Genomic DNA, 20,236 nt, shown 5'->3' with positions numbered 1-20,236 from the left:
CGTACCTTTATAATATCAAAATATTGGGATGAAAGTTATACCTGGTTTCAAAGTTTGGGGAGTATAGTTCTAAACTGCTTTCCAGAATGGTTACTGTTTTGATTGCTCCTGTTTATCCAATCTTTGCTATATTGAGATGTTAAAGTGTTAGGCCCTCTTCCTTTCCACATTCCCTAACCCTCTGCCCCATTCTTTTCCTTGGAATTCCTAATCTTTTGCTCTTCAAGATTAATTTTGCTACTTTTTTCTAATTGTAGAAAAATATTCCTCTGGTGGTTTGATTGCTATGCTATTTTACCAGTAAAATAATTTAGCTTCTATTATAATTTTTATTACATTGGCATGGACCAACCATGAGAAACCAGTAGCTTTATATTATTTAAGTCTGCCTTTATTACTGTAAATGAGATCTTCAGCTATTACAGTTTTGCTATTTCTCTCTTAAATTCAATTAACTTTTACTTTAAATGCTTAGATGACATACCATGCAGTGCATATGAACATTGAAATTATTTCATAATTTACAGTGCCTTTAAATACAACACAGTTCCCTGCTTATCTTTTTTAACCATTTTAAGCATTTTACTGCTGCCTTGTCAGAGATCATGATTGCTACCCCTGCTTTTTACAATTTAACTGAGGTATAACAAATGATACTTCAACCCCTTAGTTCAATTCCATGCAAATCTTTGTTTCATGGGTATTTCTTATAATCAATATATTGTTGGCTCTACTTTTTAATCTATTATGCTACTTGCTACCATTTTATAGGTGAATTCTCTCCATTTATGTTCTCAGCTGTGGTGGTTAATTATATAATATTATATATAATATCCATAATATTTTCATACTTTCCCCTTTTTTGCCCCTTGTCACTCTCTTTGCAAAAGAGGAAGAGGGTGGGGAAAAATAGAAGGAATCTGATAAAAAGAAAACCTAGCAAAACAGTATTTGAGAGGTCTTGATCTATTCTTCTGCACTTCTTCTCTTCCTTAAACCTAGACCCTGTTTCCCGGATCTTATTCTTTCTTTCTCTTTTTAAAATTTCCCCCTGGGTGATTGATCCCCCAAAATTGTTTGTGTTGCTTATGACTATTTCCTCTCCAACTCTGTACTCTTTCTCAAATCCCACTCTCCCCAAACCCTGCCCCCCTCTATTTCCTTGTTGAGCTTTAGTATATTTCTACATCAAACTCTGTGAGTACATGTGTATTTGAATGTTGTATATTTGTGTGTGTGTCAAACTCTCCTTTAACTGGTTCAGATTAGTTACATTCATGAGATGCCTCTTTTTCTATGTTTTATATTCTTCTACATGTGAATCCCAATTTTACAAAACACTGTCTTCTCTATTATTCTTTTTTTCCTAGTGTATTCCTTCCCCCCTTTTCCTTCTTCACTTTAAACCAACAAAACAGAACAAAGTCATATCCAGGCACTCTGTTTGTTACTTAACTATATCTTTGACCTTTGAAAACAGTGGGATTCTGAGGAATCCTTATCTCTTCTCCTCTACTGGACTTTATCACTTCATCAGTTTCTTCATCTGCAAATAACAGGGTTGCAACATATGGCCTTTAACAGTTCCCTCTGGCTCTACATTTATGATGTTGTGGATCTTATTCTTGCCAATTATATGATGATGGACAGACCCTGGAATGATGGAAGAGGGAAGAGTTCCTTCTAGAAGAATCCAAGCCCAGGGATGACTAAAGGTCATGGGGAATGAGGATCAATGAAAAGAACTTCCTTGTATTACTGTCACCTTGGCTCCTCTTTCAGATAGGGATGGGATCTGTGATTTCACCAGTTTAAGGAAACTCCTGGATGAGAAAATTTTCCTATTAGTGTGGATTATTGACCTAGAGTCTTAGAGAATGGTCCCTCTTAAGACTAAAAAATCTCTGAAATCCCACCCCACCCCCCAGGGAAGTTTTCATTTAATGTGAAGACTCAGATTAGACATAAGAGGCTTTAATCCAGTTGGGTTGGGGAAAGGTCTTATACCATGGTGATCCACGTAAAGATAGTCTGCCACCTTTGTGCCTGGATATAGGGTTTTCTAAGTAGGGTAGAATAAGGTGGGATGTCCTCTTAGAATCTATGTACTCACTATATGTTTCCTGCCTCAGTTTCCACTTGCTGCATTTCTTAAGTCCTGAGAGACTTTGCCTTCCCATTCCTTTCTTTCCCAGTCAATGGCCCCACTTTCCTCTCCCATTACTGACAAGAAGCTCCTTCCTTTGCCCCACCCCCCCATATAAGCTGAAATGGTCAAAGATTCAGATGACTGATCTCACCCCAGGACTTCAATAAGTGAGGGGTAATATTCAGAGTCAGATGCCTGAGACTGGAGGGTAATGGGAGTGGTGGAACACTAGGAGAGCAGGGTAGAAAACTTTCCATCTCAGACCCTAACCAGAGATAGAAATAGAGATAGCTCTATAAGCTATATCTGAATAGAACCCAACACCGAATCATTCACATATTCATTCACCTAGCCAATATTTATTAAGCCATGTGGAATTTTGTGCCATTTCATGCTTAATCAAGTCTTCTTGATGACACTCTTGTGATGATGGTTAGATAATGGTGACAGTGATGCTGAAGATAGTGATGATGATGGCCATGGTGATGATGATGGATGGTACCGATGACCACGATGGTGAGGATGAATATGTATTCTATAGAGCTAATGGTGAAAGTGATGAGAAATTATACTTATGGTGATGGTGATGTCAAGGATAATAGTATTGTTAATGGCGTTGGTGATGATACTGACAGATGATACTGATGATAATGATGATGGTGGTAACAATAACTGTGATAACGGGTGATACTAATGATGGTGGTGTTAAAATGGTGCTAATGTTGCTGTCCTGGAAGTCCAATTTCATCAGCCAGGGCCTTATTTTGAGTACTGTGACCTAGCTCACCATCCTGGCTGCTGCTGATATATTTATTTCTACTCATGAAAGGAAGGCTAAATGATGGATGAAGCCAGTAATATTATTGTTGTTATCATTATTTTATTGTTACTTATGAGACTGCAACTACAGGCCCCAGTGGGAGGGGTCACTGCTCTCATAAGCAGAAGAAACCTTTGTATTAAATATCATTGTTGTAATCCTTTTCACTTGCATGTTGAGTTAATAGTTTTGTTTGAAGTATAGCCTCTTGTGGCCTTGTGAATTTGCTCGTCAAAAATTCAATAAGTTTTCTTTTCAATTCTAACTTTTACAAAATGTTCTCCCCCTGTCCTCCTTTTCTAGACATTCACCAACCATCCTTTCAATTATCTACAGAATTTTGGCAGTTACCCAAGTCAAGTTCTCTGGTCTACAATTTGCCAATTATATATAAAATTTCTTTTTAAAAAAAATCTAAAATTAGTGACTATCAACAAAAACATTCAAATATACAAATTTTTAAAATGAGCAAAGCAGCAATTATATTGTTATTTATAATTTGTTTAAAATATAGGCATATTAACTTTATCAATATAAAAAATATCCTGTTCCTTCCTTGTTCCCTTCAAATCTTTATGTTCAGTGTGTTTTTCTAGTTATGTTGCCATGTTTATTTTTCTAGTTACATTGCCATTTTATTTTTGTTCATTTATTTGCTGTAATTATAATCAGAGTGAATAATATTCTGATTCTACTTTCTTAGTTTGTATCATTTCATATATCTTCCCTGATTTCCTTGTGTTTTTCATATCTGTTATTTCTTATGACATAGTAATGTTCTATTATATTTATATGCCAAAATGTATTCACCCACAACCCAATCAATTACAGGACATGTTTCTAATTGTTTTTGTTTGAGAGTTGTTGTTGGGTTCTTGTGGTTATGGGTTTTTTTTGCCATTTTACAGCTATTATGCATATTTTTAAAAGATGAGTCCTTTTACTACTGTCAATAATATCTTTGGGCTATAGTTCTAGCAATGAGATTACTGTGTCAAAGGTTATGCCCAGTTGTGTAGCTGTGGATGCACATTGCTGTATCACTTTCCAAAAAGTTTACACTTATTCACAAGCTCTACTAAGTGTCGTGGTGTGCCTGTTTCTTCAGAATCTCATCAACGCTGAATTTTTACCTTTTAAACTATTTTTGCTAATTTAATGCATATAAAGAGGTATCTACTGAGTTGTTTTGCCTTTCATTACTCTGATTGACATTACAAAATGGAGCTTTGAGATCTCTCAAAATTTGGACTCTCCTGATAGCTGTCCTTTTTTGCAATTATATTAATCCCCCTTCACTGGAAATATAGGGGCCAGATTAAGGAGGTCCTTCAATGCTGAATTAAGTTCTGTAGTGTGATACCTGAGTAGCCAGCTATTGCTAGAAAAACCCTGCCCCCAGCCACTAACTGCAAACCCCAGTCCTGCTGTTTGGTGAGTGTCTTGGGCCCCTAAGACATTTCCAAGGAATGTAAGCTAATTACCAGGAAAGCCTAACGATCTTCCTTTAACTAACTGAGTGGGCTGAGAGACAACTCTATCTCTCGTCTCAACAAAGCCAGCTTGGAGCATCCCTCAGTCTGCCTATGGCCTTGAAGGATGAAAGCCTCAGCCCCAGATATTCTTTTAAATTATGTGACTGTTCCTAGCTCTTATCTCATGAGTCATGTTGTGGGATGTATGGCAAACTGGACACAGAGATCCTGGGTTGTAATTCCAATTGACACTTTGTCAACTATCTGATATGTTGTATTTACAATCTATTCAGGAGGTTCCTCTAACGTATCATGGTCATAAAAAGTGAAATAACACAGGCTTGCTGAGTCTGCAAAGTAACATATGTAAACTTTAAGAGATAATTAAGCACTGAATCCTGTATTGTCTATATAAACTATCCTCTCCCTTTAAACGTGGCCATTGACTTGGGAAGACCCCAATGGCCGCCGGCTAATAAACTTCTCCATTCAAAACTTATACTCTGTGGCGTGTCTCACTCGCTTCTGGTATAACAGTAGTAGAGCCATAACTAAGTCTGTTGTTGCTCCTCAAAGGAAAACATCCTGTTATCTGATCTGAGGCATTTTCGCTGTCCGACCCCCATGCCTGGAATCCTCTCTCTCCCTTCATGTGCATCTCCTAGTTTCCTGGGTTTCCTTCAAGTCCCTGCTAAAATCTCACCTTCTACAAGAAGCCTTCTGTGATTTCCCCTTAGGTGTAGTGCCCTCCCTCTGGGATGATTTCCAATTTGGCCTGTATATATCTTGTTTGCACATAATTGTTTGCATGTCATCTCCCCATTACATCATGAGTTCCTTGAAAGCAGTGGCTGTCCTTTGCCTTTCTTTGCATACTCATCATGGTGCCTGGCTGTGATTAATAGATCAATTTGAATTATATTAAAATTACATCGTAAATAAACATTTATTGACTGACTAACTAGAAATTCTTCTGGGGAGTGGCAGGGAGAGAGAAGCTGGTAATGGTGGTACAAAGGACAGTTTCATAGAGAAGTAAATTGTTTCCAGAAAGGAGGCAGCCCATCCCTCAGAAAGGTACACCAATGTCCCCATCAGAGGGGGCAGAGGCAGGGAGAGATAAGGGGAGAGGAGTATCATGGTAACAAGATTTGGGGATAGGACCTTAGGGGATGGTAGCTAGGACACATTATAGGTAGGGATCCAGAAGATGGGCCCAAGTGAGGGCTCAAAGTAGTACTGAATGATTCTGGCAGAGGTTACAAAGCACCAGGAACATGGCCTTCTTAAAGTGTTCAAAGGAGATCTCTGATACACTATGGGGAGGAAGCATCCTATCCCTCTATCCCCTCCCCCAGGACATACATAATCCCACTAATCCCACTGTAGTTAAAGTTCTGCTCTCTAGGCAGTGAAGAGCTACTGAAAGGTTTGAACCAGGAAATAGTATGATTAGAGCTATGCTTTTGAAAGATTAATGATAGTGGTATGAAAAAACAGGGAAAGGGAGGAGTCCAGAGACAGAGAACAATTAGGCAACAATTTAAGCAGTTCCTTTGAGGGCTAATAAGGGTTTGGCCTAAGGTCATCTTTATGGGAATGAAAAGGAACTGATCTATTTAGTCATGCATTCAACAAACAATGCACATAGTAGACACCTTGCTAGGCCCTGTGGAGTATAGAAAAAAGGAATAAGATATATTCCTGCCCCCATAAGTAGGACAGACATAAAAGCCAAGATTCACTGAATAATAGGGCCTTGGGGGATTCCTTCTTTGCTCTGGTTGGAGACAGTGGAGAGCTCTTCCCAGATCCTCAACTTAAGGAGGGTGCCCAGGGCAACCATTTCTTCATTTTCCACCTGGCTGCACTCTTTTGGACTTCATCATGCACCCCTTCCCCACTGGGTATTGTACTCCCCCCACCTCCTTTTTAGTTTCTTTTTAAGGTGTTGTATTCCCCTCTTGACACTGTGAGTTCCATGAGGACAGGGATTGTCTTTTGCTTTTCTTTGTATCTCCAGCACTTAGCACAGTGCCTGACACACATAGTAGGAAATGAATAAATGTTGTATATTGTTTATCCTCATTCTGGAAGAGGACCACGACATCAGGGAGGTGATGCCATGACACACAAGTGAATTGGATTGCTTACTTACTGGCTGACCGACTGATGGGACCTTAGAATCATTCAACCCAACCCACCACTCATTTTACAAACGAGGAAACCAAAGCCCAGAGGTTACAAAGACTTGCCCAAGGTCACCCAGCTAGAGGCAGACTGGGTCTAGAACCTAGACCTCCCAATTCCCTGCTCTTTCTACTCCACAATGATGCCTCTTTGTACCTTTTATAGAAAGGAATTGTGGTGAGGGTTTGGTGACTAATTGAAGATCAAGAGAGAGGAAGGAATCAAAGACTGGTCCAGAGGCCTGGGGCCTGGGAGACTTCGTATATCTGTACAGGGCTTTATTTCCAGGACCTGACTTCCTCGCACCTCATTCTTTCTTTCACATCAGTCAGGAATCCAACATTTCCCCCTTCTCCCCTCTTGGATCCATGTAGCATATCAATGGAGTCCAAACCCTTCCCACACTCTGCCCTAACAGAACCTGAGTTCCCATCAATCAAATGTTCCCTGAAATCCAAATGGCCAACAATATTTCTATTAATGGTAACATGGCTTCTCCTGAAGACATGAGTGCTTGACTTCACTGTATAAATCACTTAGCATATACAACCTGTGATCATTCACTGTGTGCCTTGCCTCCTCAACCAGACTGGAAGCTTCCTGAGGCCACAGACAATGCCTTGTGCATCTTTGTATCCACCAGTGTCTTCCCTCAAGAAGTGTGGGTTGAATTCATGAAATAAATTGAGCAGGGGGATGAAACAATCTCTATTAAATTCTACCATTCCTTTCCATTCATCTTGGAATTGGATCCCCATGGGAATCTCTGTCTTGGTACAGGGAGTGAGGATTTAGTATTTGCTGCAAACTCATGGTTTCTTAGGTAAGTTGAAGAGCAGGAGGAAAGTGATCCAAGGGAATGGACTGGGTGCCTAATTGCTTCTACAACTCTTGGAAGTAGCCCCATAAACCGAAAGCAGATGTTACAGAGTTAAGGTTATAAAGCCACTGTAGATTTCATGGATTCTTTCAAACATCTGTATGCTCCAAGATATTTCCAGTGACAGATTGACTGCAGGGTCAACAGAGGTAAAACCATGAAGGTGAACTTTGTTTCCAGTACCCCTTTAGTGATATCCTACCTCCCACCCAAATCTAGAGCCTTCTGTTCCTTTAGGCAGGGTTTGCCCTGTCTACCAGTGCCTACCTACTTACTAATGTGTGGTAAGTGGTAACCTTGGGCAGAATGTGACCATAGTCCCTTTGTTGATGCTACTCAAATTGAGCCCCATCCAAATAATCCACCTCTCAAAGAAAAAGTTCAAAGAAACTCCAGCAGTTTATTTATTTCCTATTTTTTTTTAAAAAAAGCAAATACATAGAGTGCCATACAGGGAAACCACAAGGTCCTCACATAAGAAATTCACATGGTTTAGTTTGGGAACAGGGTACTGCCACAGCCAGCTGTGTCCAAGAGCAGGAGAACAAAGGTTGCCTCAGAGTTTTGCACAGAATATTCAGAGACACTTCAGATCACCTATATCCCTTCTTCATCTCACAACACACCACTAAAGGAGGAAGTGTGTCACTAGCCTATCAAGTCTTTAAGGGGAAAATGGAAGTATCTGCAATCTCTCTGCTTCCCCAGTGGGAACCCCAAGCATGGAATCTGTCCTTCATGCAGGTACAATTTAAATTCCCTAAGGCTGTCTAGATGAAAGTCAGGCAGAAGGTATAGAAGTAAGGAAAGAGAGGTTAGCAAAAGTCTCTATCCAACAGCTTGTCTCAAAGAAAGAACAATGCCAAGAGGGTCTTGCTTAATGAGAATGTTATAGATAAAGTGATAATTTTACTGCAAAATTCCAAATAAAAACCCAGAATGGAAGAGTTAGGTACTTTCCTTCCCAGAAAGCAATTCTGGAACTCTTGGACTCATATAATTTAGAATTGGGCCCTTCCTGCCATTTGCTTCCCCACTCCATTACTCTACACCTTCCATTTTAGAGAAGAGGAAAATAAATCCCATAGAAGGAAAGTGGCCTGCCCACTATGAACCTTAACTCTTTTCCCAGGCATGTCCTCAACCAAAGCAGCAGCCATCACACAGACAGGCCTCCTCTGGCTGGCATATTTTTTTTTCTTTTCCCCACCTTAGAGGACAAGAAAAATAACTCAGGAGAACTACCTTGACCTTCACCTATTGTCCAGTCAGGATGGCCAACAATGTACCACAGGGAAAGATGCCAGGGGAGGAGCATCTGAGGAGAAGCTGTCTCTTTTCTGTATTACACTAAGCACTACTAAACAGGACAAAGGGAGGAGCCAGGAATCAGACTATTTCTTCTACTCAGAGAGAAGTTAAACTGGCCTTTGGCAGCAATCAATGAGAAAAGGAGAATTCCAAGAATACAGCCAGGAGATGGATATGTCTGCCTTAGGTTTACTTAAAATTGTTCTTGTATTTCTCAGTCTCTGCATCTGTGTTTTTAGGGTGTGTGTGTGTGTGTGTGTGTGTTTTAATCTCATCAGACTGGGGGCTTCCTGAGGGAAGGAACAATGTCTTTGCTTTCCTCTAGATCTTCCCACCACTGTCCAGCACAAGGTTTTGCCTTTTGTCTTGAGTGCTTGGAAGCGATGTCATCTTAAAACCTATGTCAAATCCGGTCTAGTAAGATCAGATTTTCAAGAACAACACCAGGAAAGAATTGAGAGTAAGGAGGGCAGGAGGGTGGTGCTCAAAGAAGACCTTTCTTTCTAGTAGGCAGAACTAGCCTGTAGGTTAGTAGGTGATTGCTAGAGGCTACCAGCCCAACGTGAAAATTCAATGTCAAATTATATTGGAGAAGTCTCTGATTTTATCCTTCCCCAATGTCTCATTAGTTTAAAATGAATGATTGTTTTGATCATCCCAGATATTCAATATACAAGGAGACAGTGTCTGGCCCTGGCTGCTTGGGGAAGAATATGGATAGCTAAGGCTATATGGAAGGTCTCAGAGAAGGGGAAAGTGAGGGACATCTTATCTTTTCTTAACATAAGATTGGAGCCATGAGGAAGGTTTTAATATCTTATACCAAGAATGCTGTAGCACTAGGCAAATATCAGGGAAGTGGAAACGGGAGCTAAGGAGGGTTTTCTGAATCCTATCATTGGCTCTATCTTACAGTATATACACACATAGGTTGGTTTTCTGCTTGAGGTTCTCGATGGGTCACTCAGCTGCCTAATATCTGAAATGCATGTGAGTTTAGTGACTTGGCTGTTGATCAAATGAGATAACATTTGTAAAGCACTTAGCATAGTGCTTGGCACATAGCAGGTACCATATAAGTGCTTAGCCCCTTTCCCTTCCTGTCCTATATCTGATGGGCCTGCCTTATCAGAACCATAGTCCTCTAGGCCAGACTGGGAAAGACTGGAGCTGAGGGGAGCTGGTGAGAAATCCCACCTGGTGCTGATCCTTAGGGAGTGATGGATGAGCATCGAGCATCCTTTTTCCATCTGTCTCTTGTGACAGAATGAGCCACAACTCATTCAACTAAACATGGATTGTAGGATGGAAGATTTAAAGTTGAAAGAAACCTGTGAGGTCATCTAAAATCAATCCCTTCTTTTTATGGATGAAGAAACTGAGGCCCAGAGTGGTTAGGCAATTTGACCTCGGCCATGCAAATAGTGAGTGGAAAAGCTCGGATTTGAGCTTAGCTCCTGACTCCAAATCCAGTGCTTTTCTTACTCTACTGCCTTTCAAGTGGACTACAATCCACCCAAAGACGTAGAAATATAGAACACAGACTTCAGAGTTCTAGTTCACCCCTCCTCCCTGTTTGAAGACCACCACTGATGGGGAATTCACTACTTGCCAAGGCAGCCCATTCTGTTTTTGGATGGGATGCAAGGGCTGGCTGGCAAAGAGAAGTGTTTGGAAAAGGTACCAGAGGCAGCTATCCATCCTTGGCAGGTGGAGAGGGTGAGCCATTTTTCAGAATTTGTGAGATGCCAGTCTGTATGGGAGCTCAATGCTAACTAGAAGTAAAGGGATAGATGAAATGGCCTCTGAATGGGGCTGTGGTTCTCTGCTGCCCTGGTTGCATTGCTCCCTTCTTCTAATGTGGCCAGACTCCTTTCCTCTTTTCTGGAATCCCATCTCAGGGGTCCATGGATCTTCAGAGTCAGTAGTGCCCTTCACTTGAAGCTATCACCCCAAACAGTCCCACAGCTTGACTTGTCTGGATGGCTGCAGCTTCCATTGAGAGTCATCCCCATATTCTCCCACCCATTCTATTTGAAGGCTGCATTCCAGCACCCATCAGGCCACCACTGAGGCCTGATTAGCATCTTGTGTGACCTTTGAGCAGCATTTTCCCCATCTACATCCTGCAACACATAGACTGAAAACTTTCCAAAGGCAGGGACCGTATTCATTGGCCTCGCTCTCTGTATGACACTCAACCTAGCCCAGCCCTATACATATGTCGATGTTAATAGCTATCTCTTTAGCTCCCATTACCCCCTGCGCTGACATTGGACAACACGAACCAAAACAATCCCCCTTCATGCTTGTTGAGAGTCCCACAGCCTGCAGAAACCTGGCCCTTTTAGAACAGAAAAGAAAAAAACAGAACACAATAATTCAGAAGTCATGGAGGTGTCAGATACAGATAATTTCAGGAAATAGTTCATTGTCTGGTCTCTCCATAATAAAGGCTGAAGCTACACTCCCTCCATCCAAAGCATCCTCCTGAGGTGGTAAGTTGCTTCCCTCAGCCATCTGGGACAAAGTCGAGCAATGGACCGCCTGGTCAGACATGGAGCTCTGATCTGGGCCTCCTCCTCCCATGGCTCGCTTCAGAGGTCTGCAGATCTGATTGTGATGGAGGCAGGGAAAAATGGAACAAATTTTCTGCCCAATATTAATACATTTTAGAAGCTAATAGACAGCTAACACAGAAGTATTACATTTTATATCTGTCTATAAGTGAGACAGAGAAGTATCCTTTTCACCGTCTTTTACACACAATAGTAAAAATGGTTTTCTATTTTCTCTTTCTGCTCACACTTTCAGGCACACATACATACACACACACGAACATGCATGCACACACATACAATCATACATTACATATATATTTATATTTATATATATATATACTCCTTTTGGAGAAGGAATTATTGACATCAGATAAAAGCCCCTTTAACTCAGGAAAGCTCCCTCCCACTTCTACCCCGTCCCACCCCCCAAATCCCTTGCCTATAACCCCAAGGTGGGAAAAAAAAAGTTGTTTAAAAATATCTCCATTGTCCACAGTTTTCAGATTTTTTTTCTCAATGAGTTTTAACTTTTCCAAATACTGCAAAGGGTGGACAGACCAACCCATCCGGCAAGACCTAGAGTCTTCTTGGTTGGGTCAATGCACTTCTGGAAGATAAAGAGAAGTCCACAAATAAGCATTTATAAAGTTATAATTCCCTCTTCCTTCCCCCAAACCTGATCTCTTTCCTTCCTGACTATCATAGCACATCCTAATAGTACCATACATTTGGCTCCTTCGTTTTTTTTTCATTTTAGCATATATGTTTACTTGATCATGAACACCTATTCCCCCCCTCTTCTGACACTTTACTGTCCCCATATACTCTGTGATCCAGTGACACTTCCAATTCTTCATGCAAAGCATTCTACTTCGCAGCTCTTAGACATTTTTGCTGGCTGTCTCCCATGCCTGGAATTCTCTGCCTCCTGGCTTCCCTAGCTTCCTTCAAGACCCAACTACAATCTTACCTTCTACAAGAAACCTTTCCTGATCCTATTAATACTTTTGACTTGTTGACTCTCTCTCTGTCTCTCTCTCCTGTCTTTTTTATCTCTCTTTATCTCCTTTTCTCTCTTTTTTCTCTCTCCTCTCTCTTTTTTCTCTCTTTTTCTTTTTATTTCCCTCTCTCTTCCTCCCTTCTTTTTCTCTCCTTATCCTTCCCTTCCTTCCTCTCTGTCTGTTTCTCTGCCTCTCTCTGTCTTTGTCTCTGCATCTTTCTGTCTCCACATATCCACACACACTTTCACTGTTCTGTGTGTGTTTCTTTGCTTCCCCAGCAAGGCAGTAAGCTCCTTGAGGAAAGGGCAGTGTGTCACGTGCCTCCTTGACAACCTCTCTATTGTGTAGAACAATTCTGGGCATGTTGTGGGCACTCAAAATGTCTACATGTTAAGCTGAACTTAACTGTATTCTCAATTCTTTTTTCTCTTCTCTGTTAAAGCTAAGCTATGAGCAAGGAGTGTTTGAAGTCTTACTGAGAGCAAGCTCAATTTGGATCCCAGTAGTCCTTGAATACAATTACTCCCCCTCTGTCTGACAGTTCACATCCTTCCTCATCTTCCAGTCTCAGCTTGACAGCTACCGCCTCTAGGGAGCCTTCCCTGATCAGCCCTGACTTGACTGGAGTCTCCTTTGCTCTGTGTGTGGCATGCTGAATGTCTTTGGCCCTTCTGCTCTCAGTTTCCAAATACTTGATGCCCCTTCTTAAGTAAAGCCTCGTTTTGTAAGTGTTCTTACCTCTTTTCCCCCCATGGGTCTTATGTACCTTACTAGACTATACATTTTTAAAAATGTAGCCTGTGTCTTATTTCTTGTGTCTTCATCCCTTTCTCCGTTTTCTATTCTCAAGTTCCTAACCCCCACAGGGCAGAAGGAGCTCAATTCAACCGGTGGGTTGACTGTCAGTCCAACTCAGTGCAGGAAATCCTTGGAGCCCCACATCTAATTTGAACCTGAATGGAGTTTCCCAGCACCTACTCTGGGCCCTAAAGAAATCTGTGCCAGGAATCCCACAGCCTTGGTGACATTAAAGACATGCCATATACTGGAAAAGTGCATAATTGTGCATAAGAGAATGAGCTGGCAGTGCCAACAGTTATGGCATTTGGCATTGTCTCTCCTTATTCTTTAACCTGAGGTTAGACAGTTCAAAGCTCCTCCTAGATGATCCAGTTGGGTTCCCCTTCTGGACTCAGTGCCATGCTGTATGATAGTCAAAGGGGAAAGTGTGAGACCTTGACTTGACGTGGGTATAAGACCCTTTCCACTTTGCAGCGTCCTAAAGAAGCAAGGGGCATGGCTGTAAGAACGTGGGAGAGGGTCCCTCTTACCCTGGGGTCAGAGTATTCTCACCTGTAAGCTGAATATGTGATAGTGTCCTCCTCTTAGAACCGGGAGCTGAAGTTCCTTAGGACGTTGGTCCCGGTTAAGGATCCCAGCATACTCCTGTCGAAACCTTGCTGCAGGGAGAGGAACATCAATAGTGTCAACCATGATGGGACGCAGAGAGCGGGTGATCAATGACTTTCTGCTAGTGTGACAAGCTGTCATGCCACAGCTCTCGCTTTCCTCAGGGAGTCAGGTCTTGGTTCTGTACCTCGCAGCCCACCCTAGCTGGACCTGGGCTACCAGCCATACCTGAAAAAGCACTGCTGAAATGGGGGTTACCATGATAATGTGTGTGAGGGCCAATAATAGTCCATTTGCTTTAAAATGATTGGCCCTGATTAATGCTATATGCGTGCACACATACATGTGTGTGTGCACATATGTAATATATGTATATATAGATATATATATCTATGGAGGGAGAGAAGGGGAGAGACAGAGACAGAGACAGAGAGAGCAATGAGATTTTAGTATGCATATATGAGCCAAGGATGACCACGTATGTATGTGTGTATGTATATGTATATGTGTGTGTGTGTGTGTGTGTGTGTGTGTGTGTGTGTGAGGGAGAGAGAGAGAGAGAGAGAGAGAGAGAGAGAGAGAGAGAGAGAGAGAAGGAGAGAGCACACATTAATTGAGGTTTTAGCACGCATATGTGTGCCAGGGATGATACACACACATAAATGTACATATATATGTATGTATATACATTTATACATACATGTAAATGAAAATATATTTAATTTCCACAGATAAGTTTTGATTTCACATATGCATGCTAAAACATAGCACCAAGACAAGCCTAGGGCCTTAGGCTAGCACATAATTATATGACCTTTTACAAAAGAAGTAAACAGCCTAGTTGCTCTAAGTCTCCAAAGCATCAGGGACAGGGATGCAGAGGTGGCAGCCAGCCCTTGCTCCTCCTGAATTTGGGCTATCTTTGAGAAACTTGGAGTCAGACAGAACTGCATTCCAATCCCACCTCTGACATTCACTAGCTAGGAGACCATGGGCAGGTCACAGGATGATGGATTTAGAGCTAGGAGGGACCTTAGAAAGCATTTCATCCAACCCCCTACCACTTCATTTTATAGATGAAGCAACTGAAGCCTAGATTGGTTAAATGACTTACCCAGGGTCACACAGTGACAGAGGCACGATTGGAATACAGGTCCTATGACCCTGGATCTAGTGCTCCTCCCATTTTACCATGCTGCTTCTCAAGTCACTTTTAACCCCTCTCAACTTCAACTTCCTTAGCTATACAGTAGAAATGATAATATATGTATATATACACATATATGTGTATACGTGTGTGTGTATACACACACACACACACACACACACACACACACACACACATATATATATATATATATATATATATATATATATATATATATATATATATATATATATATATAAAACAGAGCTATTATAAGGAGTGATTGTAAAAATAAAGGCAGGGTGTCTTGCAAATTTTGATGCTCTGTATACATTTCAGTCGTAATCATTTTCCTTTCATGCCTTCAGTTGCCACATCTGACCTAACATGAATTACGCATAACATCACTTTCAGTTATCCACACAATGTGAGGGAGGTGATTGCATAGATAACCAATAAATTGCATTTTCAAAAATTCTGATTTCATTTTAGAATGGGTTGCATTCTTTATTTCTTCAGTAGATTTACTGACTTCCTTCCAAAAACACTTAGCCTATTATTTAAATAGACCTTCCTGCCCTGCAGAGATAGACTGATGATGGGAGGGCCTGTCCCAAAGTGTTCTGGACAAAAGAAGAAAAGACAAGATTGGAAATGTATAGATAATTTCTTGATCCCAAGTACAGATCACTTTGCATTTATTTTGGTTAATTTCTGCCCATAATTTTGGCCTGTTGTAATCCTTCTGTGAATTCTTTCATCCATTATATCAGTTATACATCCCATGACATGTATGTCTTTATTGGAGTTGTTGTTGTACATGGTAAACTTGAAGTCTCAAGGACAGACCATACAGCTTAAGGCCTATTAATCCATGGATCCATTAAACCTCACTTTGACTATCCAGGGTATTATGAATAATTTTGTACATATTCTTACTCTGTCTTTCCTCCATCTTGTTCACAGAAGTATCACGAGAGACTTTGTCAAATACCTTATTGAGATTGAGATAGGCTATGTATGGCCATGGCCAATGCTGGTGGAGCATTCCACATGAGGTGATCAGCACAGAGGGGATTTATGACCTTGTCATTACCTGTTTGAGGACACCCTGGAGCTCCTTGTTTGACCACATGTCAGAGAGAAGGAGTTGAGAGGCTTCTGCAGCTTTTGGTGAACTATTGGGCAGAGGAAAAAAGAAGTGATTCATGAGGGGACAGAGCCATTGAGTCATGGGCTGGAGCATTCATTCTTCCTCCATTGCTTTTCCCCAAATAATCCCAATACACATAAACAGTCCAGCTGCTGGGCTTGGAAAACCTGGAGAGTTTCTTAGGTCTACAGGAAGAATAAGCCTTGGCAACAAGAGTCACTAGGACATTATCTGCTCCACTATTTATCTGAATCCCTGTATGCCCTAATCTAGGCCTTTGTCTCCATACATGCCCATCCTCAGGTGGTGGAAGCATCTTCCCCACTCCTGACATGAGTGTTCCGTGTTACCTTAGCAGGCTCCCACTTCCTAGGCTGGAGAGCCCCAAAGAACCAAACATTTCCCCAAACTCGCTTTCTCCATGACAGGCAATGAATTGTAGTAGAAAGCCTGTTGGGATTGCCATCAGGACAGACCCAGGTTTGAATAACACATCTAACACTTATTAGCTGTGTAACCTTAGACAAGTCATTTAACTGCACTGATTCCGAATGTTCTCATCTGTAAAAATAGTCATGTAACATAATGTTTTTAGTTTCTACCTCCAGGGTTGCTGGGAGGATCAGATAAGAGTGTATATAAAGGCTCTGCAAAACTTACAGTATTGTATAAATGTCAGATATTATTGGGTTTCTTTTATTCCTTACCAACCACTCTTAAAGTGGTCGATGCTCTTGCATCTCTCTGAAGTATTTGAACTCTTTCTTTTTCTTTTTTGGAGGGGGGAAAGGCAAGACACTTGGGGTTGAGTGACTTGCCCAAGGTCACATGGCTAGTAAGTGTCAAGTGTCTGAGGCCAGATTTGTCAAGTCCTCCTGACTGGTACTCTATTCACTGCCCCACTTAGCTGCCCCTGAAGTATTCAAACTCCAAACTGGATCTATCCCCTGGGAGGCAGTCCATGACTCCCATATTTTTTTTTCCTGGTTCTTCTCCCATCTGTATGATTGATCCTTCTCAATCTCCTTAGTTGGATCTTTATCTAAGTCATGCCCACTAACTGTGTTTGTCTCCCAAGGGTCTGTGCTTATCCCTCTTCTTTTTTTCTTCTCTATAGTAATTTTCTTAGTGATCTCATCATCTGCCATAAATTCAATAACCTCCTCTATGTGAATGGTTTTCATTTCCATTTATGCAGCCCTAACCCCTCTGCTGCCCTCCAGTCTCTTATCTCTCATGGCCTATTGGCTTAACACATCCCAAACCAAACCATTATCTCCCATCCCACCCAACCTCTGCCCTTTTTCTAACTTCCCTGTTACTGTAGTGAATAACATCATCCTCACAGTCATCCAGGCTGACAACCAAGCTGTCATCCTAGACTTCTCACTCTCTCTCATACAATATCTCCAATCTGATGTCAAGTACTGTTATTTCTGCCTTCACAATATCTCTCAGATATGTCCTCATCCTTCCTCAGACACAGATGCCACCTGAATGGAGGCCATCGTCACCTCACTCTTGAACTACTGCGTTTCGGTGGGTCTCCCTGCCTCAAGATCTCCCCCAACTCCACGCCATCCTCCCTCCAGCCACCAAAGTCATCTTCTTAAAGTGCCGCTCTTCTCCTCAACAAAGCCCAGCGCCCTTCTGTGACCTCCAGGATCAAATATAGAACCCTCTGCTCGGCCTTTAAGGTCCTTCACAGCCTGGCCCCTATCCACCTTTCCAGTCCAGGGACGGTGACCTCCTGGCTCTTCCTCAGACAAGATATGCCATCTCCTTATTCTGGGCATTTTTACAGGCTGTCCCTCATGCCTGAGATGCTCTCCTCCTCATGTCTGCCTTCTGGCTTCCCTAAGGTCTCAACTCAAATCCTAGCTTCTGCAAGAGGCCCTCCCCCATCCTGTTTAATGCTACAATAGAATACTTGTCAAAGCACTTAGCACAGTGCCTGGCACATGGTCAACACTATATAAATGCTGAAATGAATTTCTATCCCTAAACGTTTGCCTAAGCCATTGCAGACTCCTCAGATTGCTGCCCCTGGGAACTGACGGATATCGACGCTTCTTAGCAGGACTTTTGGAGAGCCCAATGCCTTCCCTCTGAGGTTACCTCTTATTTCCCCTGAATAGATTTTATTTGTCCATAGTTATTTGCTTGTTGTCTCTCCCTCTCCCTGTTAGACTATAAGCTCCCTAAGGGTAGGAGCTGTCTTACTTTTCTTTGTATCCCCAGTGCCTGACACATAGTAGGAACTTAATAACTGCTTGTCGACTTCACTTTTTTGAACCTTGTTTTGGGGTATAGTGCTACGTGCCTGCCACGACTTCAGGGCTTCACACAGACCCTGTGTAGCCTCTGCAATGTAGAATAGAGCATCCAAACACAGACCATCCTTAACCCATGCAGAGAAATCTGATCAGTCTTTACTTTTCTCTCATCCAAACTTCCTTACAAAAAAATGCCTTCTGAAACTAGCTAACATTTATATAAGCACTCTGAGGTTTGGAAAATGCTTTATAAATATTATTTTATTTCATCCTCACAACAACCCAAGGAGGTATTTTGCAGATGAAGAAACTGAGGCAGTCAGCAAGCAGTTAAGTGACTTGCCCAGGGTCACATAGCAAGTGTCTGAGATCAGATTTCGACTCAGGTCTTCCTAACTCCAGGCCCCATTCTCTATCCACTCCGCCATATAGCTGCCTTCTGCTAGTCTATGCTCATTCTTAAATCCTTTAACAAAACCTGATCCAGAATTATTCCCCTTCGGTGGCAAGATCCCACAGGGAGAGAGGAGTGGAATCTAGGGCGGAGGAGTTGAACCCCAGCGTCTTCTCTCCTCTCACTGACTGTTGAGTCTGTCTGCTCTTCTTTGGAGAAAGGCACAAGATCTGCGCATTTAGAGTGCCCTGTCTCCCGCTCCTTGAGACTGACCTTCGCCTCTTCCTGCCCACACCCTCCTTACCCGCTCCGGCACATGTTGACCACATTGTTCAGCATGCTGCTGGTGAAGTGCTGCTTTGCCATCTGGGGAAACGAAGCCATCAAGTTCCTAATGGTGTAGCAAGCAGATGCCATGATGTCCCCTGAGTTGCTGGTGTTGCCTGTCTGGCTAGAGAGGAGACGAGTCATCTCTGGGAATATTTGGTTCCCTTTAAGAGAAAGAGGTGAGAGGACAGGTTCAGGACCCAGGAAAATCAGCAAGTGATAGGATGAGATCTTTAGCTTCAACTTTATGGCCCTGGCCCTCCATTATTTGGGTATCAGGAAGTATGGGGCTTCCAGTGGAAGACCCTAACTTGGAGCTGAAAGACCTGTATTTGATTCCTAACTGTGTCACTTAGGACTTGTGTGACTCTGGGCAGGTCATTCAACCTCTGTGAGCCTTCGTATTCTTATCTATAGAAGGAGAGGGTTGGATTGGGAAGCCTTTAAGAGCCCTTCCAGCTCTCACTGGACTCCATCGGAACCCATCAAAACCCCTATCTATCACTAAACCCCTATACCATTCCAGCCAGAACCCTCTGCTGCTCTACACCGACTTCCTAGCTTGGACTCACTTATCTGGCCCACTTTCTCCTTATCATCCCATTCTGAGGACTTTCCCCTTAGTCTTACATTCCCTTTGGCATTTCATTCCATGATACACATGCATAGAAGGTGCTTAATAAATGATTGCTGAAATGAATTTCTATCCCCAAACATTTGCCTAAACCAATATATACTCCTGAGATTCCTGCACCAGAGAACAGATGGATATCTATGCTTATTAGCAGCATTTTTTGAGAGCCCAATGCTGAAAAGAGATTAGGGAGATGATTCAAGAGGGAAGTCCCATGGAGAACACCTCTTACCCATCGCTCTGTGCAGCACAGGATGTCGAGACATATTGCTCAGGAGGGAGGCTCCAGATCTGACCACATCAGAGTTGCCTGATTGGAGAAGGCGGGCAATTTGAGGCAAACCTTTTTCCTTCAGTCCAATCATCTGGCTCATGCCACTGGACATCTAGGAAAGAAATGTAGACCAATCATGTGTCTTGTGCATCCAAGGAAAGATAACACCACTCCTGATTATCTATGTTACTAAGTATTAAAACACTTTAAAGAATCATGATTTCAAGAGAGTGA

The 20,236-nt window shown here is 42.0% G+C and overlaps 1 protein-coding gene across 1 annotated transcript in view; it reads right to left on the bottom strand.

Moving 5' to 3' along the window:
• Nucleotides 1-11,916: 11,916 nt before the first annotated feature.
• PKP1 (plakophilin 1) overlaps nucleotides 11,917-20,236 on the bottom strand; it is a 78,537-nt gene continuing 70,217 nt past the window's right edge. Inside the window, exons 10-14 of the mRNA XM_036757348.1 lie at nucleotides 19,961-20,114; nucleotides 19,072-19,258; nucleotides 16,041-16,122; nucleotides 13,741-13,847; nucleotides 11,917-11,993 (exon numbers count right to left, since the gene is read on the bottom strand). Coding sequence (XP_036613243.1) covers nucleotides 13,773-13,847; nucleotides 16,041-16,122; nucleotides 19,072-19,258; nucleotides 19,961-20,114 — 498 coding nt within the window. The 3' untranslated portion in view covers nucleotides 11,917-11,993; nucleotides 13,741-13,772. The remainder of the gene's footprint in view (nucleotides 11,994-13,740; nucleotides 13,848-16,040; nucleotides 16,123-19,071; nucleotides 19,259-19,960; nucleotides 20,115-20,236) is intronic.

This window comes from Trichosurus vulpecula, chromosome 4, assembly GCF_011100635.1.
Source record: "Trichosurus vulpecula isolate mTriVul1 chromosome 4, mTriVul1.pri, whole genome shotgun sequence".
NCBI classification, from domain to species: Eukaryota; Metazoa; Chordata; class Mammalia; order Diprotodontia; family Phalangeridae; genus Trichosurus; species Trichosurus vulpecula.
The sequence above is the reverse complement of the archived record's forward strand: the minus strand, read 5'-3'. Positions and strand labels throughout refer to the sequence as shown.